At 40.2% G+C, this 14087-nt stretch overlaps 1 protein-coding gene across 2 annotated transcripts in view; it reads left to right on the top strand.

The window, feature by feature from the left end:
* P4HA1 (prolyl 4-hydroxylase subunit alpha 1) overlaps positions 1-14087 on the top strand; it is an 89934-nt gene that overhangs the window by 21003 nt on the left and 54844 nt on the right. For both annotated transcript variants that reach the window (XM_031652266.1, XM_031652267.1), the window contains exon 5: positions 1210-1347. In XM_031652266.1, the coding sequence (XP_031508126.1) occupies positions 1210-1347 (138 nt within the window). The remainder of the gene's footprint in view (positions 1-1209; positions 1348-14087) is intronic.

Below are 14087 nucleotides of genomic sequence, written 5' to 3'. Positions count from 1 at the left end.
GCCTGGGTGACAGAGCAAGACTGCATCTCAAAAAAAAAAAAAAAAAAAAGCGCCTGGTGTCTTGCTGTTCAAAATACATAGTCAGCTGGACACAGTTGCTCACACCTGTAATCCCAGCACTTTGGGAGGCCAAGGCAGGTGGATCGTTTGAGGCCAGGAGTTGGAGACCAGCCTGGGCAACATGGTGAAACCCCATCTCTACTAAAAATACAAAAATTAACCGGGTGTGGTGGCACATGCCTGTAATCCCAGCTCCTTGGGAGGCTGAGGCATGATAATTGCTTAAACCTGGGAGGTGGAGGTTGCAGTGAGCTGAGATCGTGCCACTGCACTCCAGCCTGGATGACAGAGTGAGACTCTGTCTCACAAAAAAACCATAGAGTTGATTATAAGTTAATCAGTACGAGAGGGAAGTCTCATATCTAATTTTTATTCACAAGTAATGATACTTATATTAAAATTTTAAACTACTTTTTTTATTTCTTAAGGAGTGTTTAGCATCCATTCTCCTTGGGGTTATATAGTTATCAGTAATTGGTTTGTTAGTTTGATTTTTGCTATACTTTATGTAAATCCTCTTTAAGATTAGCTTTATATATTGTAAATTTTGGTGGATCAACACCATGTTTAATAATTAAACTGATCTAAATATATTTTAGTAAACTAGCTTAGCTATTGATCTTAAATATATAATTAATATCTCTTCCTTGTCCTTGAAGAATTCCACCAAACTTTATATATTTCCATATTTATATAATGTGTAATACATGGAAGAAGAAAACAACTTTAAGAGCACACATTTTACTTACCATCTGTTATCTGGAAATATGATTGTCAATGAATGTTATTTTCAGACCCATAAATGTGTTCATTTCCCAAACTTAGTGGATGCACTTTTGTTTTCTTGCTATGTTATATAACTAAAAACTCATAACTATTATGTTAGGTGATCTTTACCTGGTAATACAGATATAATTTATATAACAGTGTTACAGTTCTTAAACAATACTAGGCTTTTGGAAGATTAAACAAGTTAGAAGTATGCCAAGTCTCATTCAGTGTATTTAAGTTTTTCTTGTTGAGTATGTAGAACTTTTCATGGTATGGTAGAAAATAATAAAATAGATTTTGAACAGTCCTTATTAAGTCTCTTTATGGGAAGTTAATGAGGTTCTACAGTCTTTTTTTCTTTTATTTATCTATTTCAAGGCTTTATCTCTAACCTAACCATTCAGAGACAGTACTTTCCTAATGATGAAGATCAGGTTGGGGCAGCCAAAGCTCTGTTACGTCTCCAGGATACCTACAATTTGGATACAGATACCATCTCAAAGGGTAATCTTCCAGGTAAGATCATTCTTCCATTCTATAAAATACCATAACCTAGCTTCTCTGTTGAGTCCATTAAGACAATGTTAGTATAAAAAAGACTTCTGCATTTTAAGATTTTAAGTTGTAGTTTGTTTCATAGCCTTTGAAGACTAAAGAATCACCTTCCCTTTCTCTTAGGGCTTAATAGTTATAGGTAGGCTTCTAGCTTGTTACTCTGAAAACTTAGTATTGATAGAGGCTAACTTGAGTAGGCAATTTTAGTGTGTAAAGAAAAGAAACTATCATTTTACCAAATGTTTTTATTCAGAACACCTAATGCTATTCTTCGTAAGCTTTGTATGTAAACCTATAAGGGAATTGATAGTCAAAGTTTATATGTTAAATAATTAAAAGCCAAGATGTTTTGGGTATCCACATATGTTTAAAGTGTTCCATAGTGTGGAACATCCTACTTTCTTACCTATTTTTTGGCAAAGTCCTCTTTTTAAGTTACAGTTACTTTCATGATAATTTACTTCTGCCACCCCTCACTTTTTCAAAGTTTGTGACTTATTAACACTACTATCTCCTGTCATTGTCAGCTGCAGAAATAAAATATGTTGTCTCTGTCTTCATACTGTAATTGATTTTTTTTTCTTTTTTTTTTTTTTTTTAAAGACGGAGTCTCGCTCTGTCGCCCAGGTTGGAGTGCAGTGGCCGCATCTCAGCTCACTGCAAGCTCCGCCTCCCGGGTTTACACCATTCTCCAGCCTCAGCCTCCTGAGTAGCTGGGACTACAGACGCCCGCCACCTCGCCCGGCTAGTTTTTTGTATTTTTTAGTAGAGATGGGGTTTCACCGTGTTAGCCAGGATGGTCTCGATCTCCTGACCTCGTGATCCGCCCTTCTCGGCCTCCCAAAGTACTGGGATTACAGGCTTGAGCCACCGCGCCCAGCTGTAATTGATTTTCTCAGCAAGAAAAATCAGTTTATCAAAGTATTTTCTTGCTCATCTCCCTTTATTTGAGATGAAGGTATCTGTTGGTAAAAACTAAACATGTTATAATAGTAAATAAAATTTATGTTAAACTGGAATATAATTCCATTAATTTGAACTTCCAAAAATGTACAAATTTGCAAATTTTATTTTCAGTTTCTACTAATATTATACATTATAACACTTTTGATAAGATTATGACCTTATTTTTAAAATTGGCTTCAGGTTTAAAACACATTTAATAGATATTAAATAATATGTGCCAGCTATTATGTTAGGTACTGAGGACACGTAATGAATAAGACATACACTACCCTTGCCATTAGGGTATTTAACATTCTTACAGTATAGTAAGATGAGTACTTGGATGAGAGAAATTCAGGATACCACCATGTGAGCACGTCAAAAGAAACCTATTGGTGAACCTCATAAGAGATGTAAAGGAAGAATTCCTGGAAAATATGACGTTAAAAAAATTGAGATCCGGCTGGGCGCAGTGGCTCAAGCCTGTAATCCCAGCACTTTGGGAGGCCGAGATGGGCGGATCACGAGGTCCGGAGATCGAGACCATCCTGGCTAACACGGTGAAACCCCGTCTCTACTGAAAAATACAAAAAACTAGCCGGGCGTGGTGGCGGGCGCCTGTAGTCCCAGCTACTCGGGAGGCTGAGGCAGGAGAATGGCGTAAACCCGGGAGGCGGAGCTTGCAGTGAGCTGAGATCCGGCCACTGCACTCCAGCCTGGGTGACAGAGCGAGACTCCACCTCAAAAAAAAAAAAAAATTGAGATCCAATGGATAAGGAATTAGCCAGAAAAATGGGGGAGAGGGAGAGAGGAATGGGTAATGGGTGTGAGAGAAGTGTTCCAGACAGAGGGAACATGTAGAAAGGTCAAAAGGAGAGAGCATATCATATTCAGATAACTAACATGTAGTTTGTATGGCTTAATGTAGAGTGCAAGAGGTGAATGCACCAGGTGGATATGGGGGTTTGGCTTTGTGAGAGTAGTGAGAGCTGAGACTAGAGAGGTAAGCAGAAGCCATCTCTTGGAGAGCTTTGTAAGCCATGTGGAAGAGATTGAACTGTCCTGAGTGCAGTGCGGAGCTATTAAAAAGTTTGTAAAGGGAATTTATGATTTTTCCTTTTAGAAATACCATTCTGGCTGCCGAATGGAGATTAGGTTGGGGCCAAGGGACAAAGAACCAGGGAGGAGGCTGTTGCAAATATTTAAGTAAGAGGTGATAGTGGATAGATTATCAAGCTATTTATTGGAGTAGAATAGTAGAATTTGATGATGTACTTGATCGGAATTTCTGGCTTCATCAACTGGATAGGTTCCATTTAACAAAATAGGGCTGGCATGGTGGCTCATGCCTATATTCCCAGCACTTTAGGAGGCTAAGGTGGAAAGGATCCCTTGAGGCTAGGAGTTCAAGACCAGCCTGGGCAGCATAGCAAGTCCCTGACTCTACAAAAAAATGAAAACTTCGCTGGGTGTGGTGGTGCTTGCTTGTAGTCCTAGCTATTTGGGAGGCTGAGGTGGGACGTACTCACACTGCTATAAAGAAATAGCCAAGACTAGGTAATTTATTTTAAAAAAGAGGTTTAATTGACTCACAGTTCCATATAGCTAGGGATGTCTTAGGAAACAATCATGGTGGAAAGCACTTCTTCACAGGGTGGCAGGAGAGAGAATGAATGCCAGCAGGGGAAATGCCAGGTGCTTATAAAACCATCCTATCTCATGAGAACTCACTATCACAAGAACAGCATGGGGGAACTGCCCCCATGATTCAGTTATCTCTTCCTTGTCCCGCCCTTGATAGGTGGGGATTATTACAATTCAAGGTGATATTTGAGTGTGAACACAGAGCCAAACCATATCACGGGAGGATCAGTTGAGCCCAGGAGTCAAGGCTGGAGTGAGCCGTGATCACGCCACTGCACTGCAACCTGGGCAACGGAGTGAGACCCTCATTTCAAAAAACAAAAAGCAAAAAAGAAAACATCCCACCTCAGCCTCCCAAATGTGTGGTGGTGGGTAATAAACGTTATTTAGATTACTCTATGTGTTTTGTTTAAAACATGATTATATTCTCATCAAAATGGTCTTGAATATTATTTAACCCTGATTTCACTGTGTTTAGTCTTAGGGGCAATATTCATTCTTTCTCAGCTACTTTTTATCTCCTTGTTAACTTTTTTCCCTCTTTTATCACAGTTTTGGGCTAGTTCTTACTGACTTTTCATGCAAATTACTTATAAGTAAAATGATTGAAATTTCTTAATCACATTATATCCTATAAGTGGTAAAAATAATAGCATGAATGCTAGCATAAGAGTTTTTAGGCTCCCCCAACCCAGATTATTTTCTATTGTTAATAGTCAAATATCACAGATGTGTTCAAAGGCTTCTTGTGCACCTTCCCTTCTTTAGAACTGATGACTGTTCTGAACTTGGTGTGTATCCTGTCATCTTTTTATAAACGATCACATATATTGTCCATTGTATTGTTTTTAAATTTTACGTGAATAGTGCATCACACCCTATGTATCTTTCTACAACCTTTTTTTAACCTAATATGTTTAGTAAATTTATCTATGTTGATCACATTCATCTTACTGCTTATGTGGTATTGTATAACATTATTTATTCATTCTTCTGCGGATGGATGTACATTTATATTTTATCTAATTTTTTGCTTTATCAAATGAGGTTTGATACATCCTTGTTGATTTTTTTGTGACCATGTAGTCATGTGCAAGAGTTTCTCTTAGGGCATAAGAAATCAGGGTATTTGGTTTTTCATCGTGCTTACCAGATGTGGCCAGATTGTTTTCCAGAGCGTGTATTTATACTCTCACCAGCATTGTATGAGAGTTCCCATTTCTTCATATCCTTGCCAGCTCTTGGTTTTGTCAGACTTTAAAAATTTTAGCAATTTGGGTGTGAAATGGTGGGGGAGAGGGAGGAAGTATGGCATGTATTTTAAATTTTCTTCAAACAAAAAAGTCAGAGAAATGCTTAGTGGATTTATATTGATGCCACATCACTGCTTGATTAGTTTCATCTGTTTCTTTTGCCGCTTTGGGCCTACCTGTTGAAATGCTTTGTTGATATTTTTATGTAAAATCTGATAGGTTATATACATTTCGACATCAGTGTTGTCCTTATAGTTCTTAAGGACTTCCTTTAGTTTTCAGACTATTTGTTCCCAACCCTGATTTGTTGAATAGATCCGTATCTGCCAAAGATATCATGCCTTTTTTTAAAGCTGTGGTTTTTTTTTAGGGGGTGGGGGTCAGTAATAGAAAATGTCTTACATATAAAATTCAATTTGCTTCATGTGGAAGTTGAATGTTCACCCTTCTGGTCACTTGCATCACTGTCTTGGTAAGTTAATAAGGTAACTGCAGCAAGCAGCAGATTTTCCAGACATCTCTGGAGCTCACTCAGCTATGAGTGTACCACACTGCCTCAGAGGTGGGACATTAACTTCTAAGTATGTGCATTTTAAACATAGTTCTCCCTTACAAATTAAGTTTTGATCCATTGAGTGTTCTTGTGAAGTGCAAGAATTTTTGAATTACATGTCTCTCTCAGTTTAACGGATGAACCATAAAAATGTATTTCTTTTTCTTTTTTTCTCTTTTTTTGACATGGAGTCTCACTCTTACCCAGGCTGGAGTGCAGTGGTGCAACTCGGCTCACTGCAACCTCTGCCTCCTGGGTTCAAGTGATTCTCCTGCCTCAGCCTCCCAAGTAGCTGGGATTACAGGTGCCTACCACCATGCCTGGCTAATTTTTGTATTTTTAGTAGAGATGAGGTTTCACCATGTCAGCCAGGCTGGTTTCCAGCTCTTGACCTCAAGTGATCCATCCACCTCAGCCTCCGGAAGTGCTAGAATTACAGGCATGAGCTACTACGTCTGGCTAAAAGTGTATTTCTAAGTAATGTTTTTCCTATAGTGCCTGTGATATTATAGTTTCCTTTTTCTTTCTTTTCTTTCCTTTTCTTCATTTTTTTAATTTTTTTTGCGACAGGATCTCACTCTGCTATTGCCCAGGCTGGAGTGCAGTGGCACAATCACAGCTCACTATAGCCACAACCTCCCAAGCTAAGGTGATCCTCCTACCTCAGTCTCCCGGGTAGCCGGGACTACAGGCACGTGCCACCACAAGCAGCTAATTTTTGTATTTTTTGTAGAGACAGGGTTTTGCCATGTTGCCCAGGCTGGTTTCGACCTCCTGAGCTCAAGCAATCCACCCCCCTCAGCCTCCCAAAGTGGTGGGGTTACAGGCAAGAGCCACTGTACCTGGCCTGATATTATAGTTTCTACTGTGACAATAAATTAAAGGACTGTTTTTAGTGTTACTTTCAGTTTGGTTTATTATATTCAATTTGGTATGTTCGTGTCTGTCATCCCTGCCTCTTCCTTTGAACTAAAGGAATTTACAACTTGTTTCTCATCAAATTCAGTTTGCTTTTTTTTTTTTTTTTTTGAGACGGAGTCTTGCTCTGTCGCCCAGGCTGGGGTGCAGTGGCACAATCTCGGCTCACTGCAAGCTCTGCCTCCCAGGTTCACGCCATTCTCCTGCCTCAGCCTCCCATGTAGCTGGGACTACAGGCGCCCACCACCATGCCCGGCTAATTTTTTTTGTATTTTTAGTAGAGACGGGGTTTCACCATGTTAGCCAGGATGGTCTCGATCCCCTGACCTCGTGATCCGCCTGCCTTGGCCTCCCAAAGTGCTGAGATTACAGGCGTGAGCCACCGTGCCCGGCCCAGTTTGCTTTTTATATGAAGCTTTTTACAGTCTCTTTCTGCCCATACCACTTTCCTTATTTCATTTTCTTCTTTGTTTTCTTGCCTATTTACTTCTTATTCTCATGTTCTCTACTTTGGAAACAGTCTTCCTTTTCAAATACTGCATTACTTTTCATTTATTTTAAAAATCAGATTCCCAGGCAGTCTGCCTTTAATATTGTTAATACAGCAGTAGGTAAGACAAGCAGAAATACTTTACCAAAGCAGAATAGCTAAAGATATTCTACTATCTCTGCCATGCTTGTTCAAATAATGTTACCAGAATATCCGGTTATGTAAAAAAATATTACTGGTGTTATCTACATGGATTAATGGCATACTGTTATCTCATGTGTTTTGCATGTCCCTAAGAGAAACATTTATAATTGCTGCATTATGAGCTTATCTTCTCAGTTTACTGGTTCTTGTAACTGAAAAAATAATAGCATTGTCAAAATTTAATATGCGTCTTTCGTTTCTGGAACTAAGTCATGTTAAACTATTAAGAAGTTAGTTTCTTAGCATCTGCTATTATTGGAATGTGTCCCTCCAAAATTTAGATGGTGAAATTTAATGGCCAGTGTGATAGTATTAAGAGGTGGGGCCTACAGGAATGGGATTTAAGGCCCTTATGAAAGAAGCTTTATGCAACCCCTAGCTCTCTTGCCCTTCCACCTTCACCATGTGAGGACATAGCATTCTTTCCCTCTGGAGGGTGCAGCAACAAGGTGCCATCTTGGAAGAGGACAGCAGCCCTCACTAGACAATTGAACTCGCTGGTGCCTTGGATCTCACCCAGCCTCTACAACTGTGTGAAATAAATTTTTTTTTTTTTTTAATAAATTATCCAGTCCTCTGTTACTTTGTTATGGGAGCACAAATGCACTAAGATAGTATCCTTTCCTAGAGTGGAAGGCAGGATAGAGACTTATTTAAGGGAAAAACATCAAAATGTGGGTCTTCATTTTAGGAGTATACTGATAATGAGTTACTGTCTGTAAGTGACTAATGGGGGGCCAGAAAAAAATGCAAATGGAGGTGATTGATTTGAATATTTGATTATATTGGGTTATGTGATCCTCCAGTGCCTACACCTCCAAGCTTGGACTCTGTTTGATACTGGAATTCAACAGCTCATTGTCAGACGAGGGCATGCTTTTCTGTAGTTTACAAATGTCTGATCATTAACGAAACGTGCCCATAACTTTACTTCCTTTTGATTTATTTCTCATGATTCCTTTTCTGTTAGCATCTTTTTAAAAACATATGTGACCACCACTGGGTAGGTTATAGCTAAGTCTGGTTCTGGTCATTTTAGTGACTCTTTGAAGTGTATTCAATCAAAATTTATTAAAGAAGCCACCAATGTGTTTGTTTCTCTACCAGTTTTCTTTGTGATGTTATCAGACACTTAAAAAATGTATACAGTTTTATCTGTTTTATCAGAGAAAATGTAGGCTAGTCTGTCTTTGACCAGTAGTTTTTAAAAACTACTCTTCTGGAATCATGACTACTAGTATAATATTGACTTAGTCTCAGAACTGTATATTCTGAAAGAAATGTTTTTGGATAAGTAGTATTTTCTTGTCTAGGCTTGTTATTTTTTCACATACCTGTCATTTTTTTTTTTGATAGTGTCAGGGAACTATGTGATTTTCTGTATAATAACATAAAAAGAGCCCTGTAGGACATGACTTTCTCCTTTTTTCATTATTTATAGAACTTCTTTTATTTTGGAAAATATCAAATATCACACACAAAAAATAAAGGTAATAACATAATGAACCTATGCCATCACCAAGCTCCAGACGTTTTAAACATTTTGTCATTCTTGGTTTATCTACTCCTTCCACCGTTTCTTTTTGTTTTTGTTGGAGTATTTTAAGAGCAAATCCTAGACATCATGTCATTTTGTCCATAATTCAACACGCGTATCTAACTGATCATGTCTTTATTAAAAATTTTTTTTTCGAGGCAAGATTTCACTCTGTCACCCAGGCTGGAGTGCATTGGCATGATCATAGCTCACTGCAGCCTTGGACTTTTGGACTCAAGCCATTCTGCTGCCTTAGCCTCCTGAACAGCTGGGACTACAGGTGCATGCCACCACACCTGGCTAATTTTTAAATTTTTTGTAGAGATGGGCTCTTGCTATGTTGCCCAGTCTGGTCTTGAACTCCTGGCCTCAAGTAGGTCTTTGTAATTTATTTTTAATTTTTTTTAGAGACAGGGTCTCACTTTATTGCTCAGGCAGTAGTACCATTATGGCTCACTGCAGCCTTGAACTCTTGGGCTCAGGTGATCCTCCTGCCTTAGCCTCCCAAGTAGCTGCCTCCCAAGTAGCTGCGCCCAGCTGGTCTTTTTAAAAAAGTAACATAACCACTTACTGTCACCCTGCTTAACAAATTGACAATATTTCCTTAATATAATTTAATACCCAGTCAATATTGTTTCTCTGGTGATCTCAAAGTTGTCTTTTTACAGTTGTATTTTTTTTATTATGTCTATTAAGTCCCTTTTATCCCCTTTTCTCTTTTTTCTTTCTCTCTATGACATTGGTTAGCTGAGGAAGCCTAGTCATATGTTACGTGGAATGTTCCACATTCTGGAGTTGACTACTTGGTGGTTAACATGTTCCTTAATGCCTATGTTTCCTACACATTGGTTAGAACTTGAGGCTCGATTAGATTCAAGTTAAATTTTAAAATTAACTCCATAGGTGGTGCTATGAACTTTCTGTTGAACTGCATGAACCAACACCTAATGTCCTGTCCCACTTTTTATGATGCTGATTGATGAGTGGAGTTCAGGTGATGAGAGCCTGATCCCTCCATATAAAGTTCTCCTTAAGTTTTATCTGCTGGTTTTGGCAGCCTTTGATGATCATTGCCTAGAACCACTATTTCATTAGGGTTTACAAAATGGTGATTTTTTTCATTCCATTATTCCTTTTACTTTTATTAACTGGAAGTCTATAAACAGGAACGTTCCTTCATGAACCTTTTGGTTACCCTGAACTGTATATAGGAAAGGCAGGATAAGTCTATAATTAGTCTTCTTTATCAGTTTTCCGAGTAATGAGTTAGTGTCCTAACCATTTTTAGTAGTGATATATAATTTTCACGACATACCATGAACTCATGGATTTTATTTTATTTTTTTGTATTTCAGCCTATTCAGTATTACTTTGATCTCAGATTATCCCATTTTAGGCCAGTGGAGAGCATCTTTTTTTTTTTTTTTTTGAGACGGAGTCTCGCTCTGTCGCCCAGGCTGGAGTGCAGTGGCCGGATCTCAGCTCACTGCAAGCTCCGCCTCCCGGGTTCCCGCCATTCTCCTGCCTCAGCCTCCCGAGTAGCTGGGACTACAGGCGCCCACCACCTCGCCCGGCTAGTTTTTTGTATTTTTTAGTAGAGACGGGGTTTCACCGGGTTAGCCAGGATGGCCTCGATCTCCTGACCTCGTGATCCGCCCGTCTCGGCCTCCCAAAGTGCTGGGATTACAGGCTTGAGCCACCGCGCCCGGCCGGAGAGCATCTTTAGATAGGCTTGTTTCTTTGAATTGACTATGTTATTAATCTTTGATAGAGAGGAAACTTCCTTGCTTTCTAGCACAGTTTTTTTCCAGGTTTCTTTTCTACTCCAGAGTAGCAACCAGGCATTTCTTTTATGAGCCTTGGTCCTTCCCCCGCCACCGCCCCTTAAGAGATAGGGTCTTGCCATGTTGCTCAGGCTGGAGTATAGTGGCTCTTCATAGATGTGATCGTGGTGCACTGCAGCCTGGGACTCCTGGGCTCAAGTGATCTTTGTGCTTCAGCCTCCTGAGCAGCTAGGACTACAGGTGTGCCACCCCTTGCCTGGCAAGGCTTGATTCCTTTGAACAGGGATGACATTTAAGCTGCAGAGTCTAGCTAGGTTCTAGGGGTGATTATTGCTATCAAGTTTGTTATAAACAGAGACAGGAAATATGAAGTTTATATTGTTTAATTCAAATTGAAAACCACAGGGTTTATATTTCTATCTCTTTTGAAAATTTGATTCCTAAGGATATTAATATGATTATTATTTTATTCATACCATTAACTCATACTATTTTAGTCATACTATTAATAACATTAAGACTACTGAATACAGTTTTTTTGCACTTTATATCCTTAAAATACATGACTCTAGATATGATCAGTCAAAATCTTGTTTTAAATTCATTTCTCTTTGTGGCTATGCCCTTAAAATGTTACACAGTTGGGTTCATTTATTTCATTTCCTCAGATTTTTAGGGATTGTCCTCGTTTTTTCTTTTGATTCATTGTTTTCATTTGTTTGCTTGTTTTAGAAACAATATCTTGCTCTATTGCCCAGCCTGGAGTGCAGAGGCATGATTGTAGCTCAGTGCAGCCTTGAACTCCTGGGCTCAAGGGATCCTTCTGCCACAGCCTCCCAAAAAGCTAGACCTACAGGCATGCATGTACCACCATACCTGGCTAATTTTTAAATTTTTTTAATTTAAAAAATTTTTTAATTTTATTTTTTATTTTATTACTATTTTTTTGAGATGGAGTCTTGCTCTGTCGCCCAGGCTGGAGTGCAGTGGTGTGATCTCGGCTCACTGCAAGCTCCGCCTCCCGGGTTCACGCCTGCCTCAGCCTCCAGAGTAGCTGGGACTACAGGCACCCGCCACCGTGCCCAGCTAATTTTTTGTATTTTTAGTAGAGACGGGGTTTCACCGTGTTAGCGGTCTTGATCTCCTGACCTCGTGATCCGCCCACCTTGGCCTCCCAAAGTGCTGGGATTACAGGTGTGAGTCATAGCGCCCAGGCTTTCTTTTCTTTTCTTTTCTTTTTTTTTTTTTTTTTTTTAAAATGAAGACATTGTCTCATTCTTTTGCCCAGGCTTGTCTTGAACTCCCTGGCTCAAGAGATCGTCCTGCCTTGGCCTCCCAAAGTGTCGGGATTATAGGCTGTAGCCACCGTGCCCAGCCAATTTATTGTTTTAAATTATGTAAAACTTTTAAATTCTTTGACAGTCCAAACTAGACTAGTAAGATACATTAACAGAAATCTCACTCTCGGCCAGGCGCGGTGGCTCAAGCCTGTAATCCCAGCACTTTGGGAGGCCGAGACAGGCAGATCACGAGGTCAGGAGATCGAGACCATCCTGGCTAACACGGTGAAACCCTGTCTCTACTAAAAAATACAAAAAACTAGCCGGGCAAGGTGGCGGGCGCCTGTAGTCCCAGCTACTTGGGAGGCTGAGGCAGGAGAATGGCATAAACCCCGGAGGCGGAGCTTGCAGTGAGCTGAGATCCGGCCACTGCACTCCAGCCTGGGCGACAGAGCAAGACTCCGTCTCAAAAAAAAAAAAAAACCACACAGGAATCTCACTTTCATTCCTGTACTTTTCAACCTATTCCCTTCTTTTTTCTATGTGACCATTTTGTTAGTTTTACTATTTCCAGTTTTTTAAAATATAAGCAAATGTATGTCTACTTCTATGTTCTGTCAACATAAACAAAAGATAGCATACTGGCCAGGTGTGGTGGCTCACACCTGTAATCCCAGCACTTTGGGAGGCCAAGGTGGGTGGATCACCTGAGGTTAGGAGTTTGAGACCAGCCTGGCCAATATAGTGAAACGTCATCTCTACTAAAAATACAAAAATTACCTGAGCATGGCGGTGGGCGCCTGTAATCCCAGCTACTCGGGAGACTGAGGCAGGAGAATTGCTTGAACCCAGCTGGGGCACGGAGGTTGCAGTGAGCCATTGCACCACTGCACTTTCAGCCTGGGCAACAGAGTGAGACTCTGTCTCAAAAAAAAAAAAAAAAAAAAAGCATACTGTAAATACTGTTATGTACTTTGGTGCTTTAATTTATTGATATTGATATGCCCCAGTCATTACTTCATATCATGTATAGAAATCCTCATTTCTTTTTATAGCTACATGTTATTGCTCTATTTTGTGGAGTTTCTACAGTTTTTTTTTTTACTTATTGTCAGTAAAGGATGATTTATTGGGAAACTTATAGATGGAAGCATGGTCTTGGGCAGCAGCAAGACAGGTAGATCTCTGCACCATTAGTCCCCAGACCCATGACTTAAATGCCATAGGGAAAGGGTGTACATGCTCTATAGGGACAAAGGTAAGCTCCAGAACAGGCAAGAATGCTATGTGTGTCATACCCTGTAATTTTTGTGATAACATCAAGGTTGCTTTGCTCTAAAGGCAGGATTTATAGTGAGTACATGTTCTTACACTAAGGACAGCAAGTAAAGTAGAAATCAGCAGGCATTTGTGGGACTGAGGTTAATCAAAAGTAAACATGGTAGATTAGCATGCAAGATGGAGTCACTGTTGTCTTCACACCTGTCAGTTTCTACTTTATTCATCCTATTTCTTTTTTGAGACGGAGTCTTGCTCTGTCGCCCAGGCTGGAGTGCAGTGGCCAGATGTCAGCTCACTGCAAGCTCCGCCTCCCGGGTTTATGCCATTCTCCTGCCTCAGCCTCCCAAGTAGCTGGGACTACAGGCGCCCGCCACTTCGCCCGGCTAGTTTTTTTGTATTTTTTGTAGAGACGGGGTTTCACCGTGTTAGCCAGAATGGTCTCGATCTCCTGACCTCGTGATCCGCCCGTCTCGGCCTCCCAAAGTGCTGGGATTACAGGCTTGAGCCACCGCACCCGGCCGTATTCATCCTATTTCTTAATAACCATCTAAAGATTGCCACCATGCTGCAGCACGTCCCGTGACCATCCCCTTTCTTTTTTCCCTTAGTTTCACCCCATCAATGTTGTCTTTATTCACCTGTTTTTTTTTTTTTCCCTAGACGGAGTCTCGCTCTGTTGTCCAGACTGGAGTGCAGTGGTGCAATCTTGGTCCACTGCAACTTCTGCCTCCCGGGTTCAAGCAATTCTCATGCCTCAGCCTCCCCAGTAGTTGGGATTACAGGCGTGCGCTACCATGCCTGGCTAATTTTTT

The sequence above is a fragment of the Papio anubis genome, chromosome 11 (genome assembly GCF_008728515.1).
Source record: "Papio anubis isolate 15944 chromosome 11, Panubis1.0, whole genome shotgun sequence".
In the NCBI taxonomy this organism is placed as follows: domain Eukaryota; kingdom Metazoa; phylum Chordata; class Mammalia; order Primates; family Cercopithecidae; genus Papio; species Papio anubis.
The sequence above is the reverse complement of the archived record's forward strand: the minus strand, read 5'-3'. Positions and strand labels throughout refer to the sequence as shown.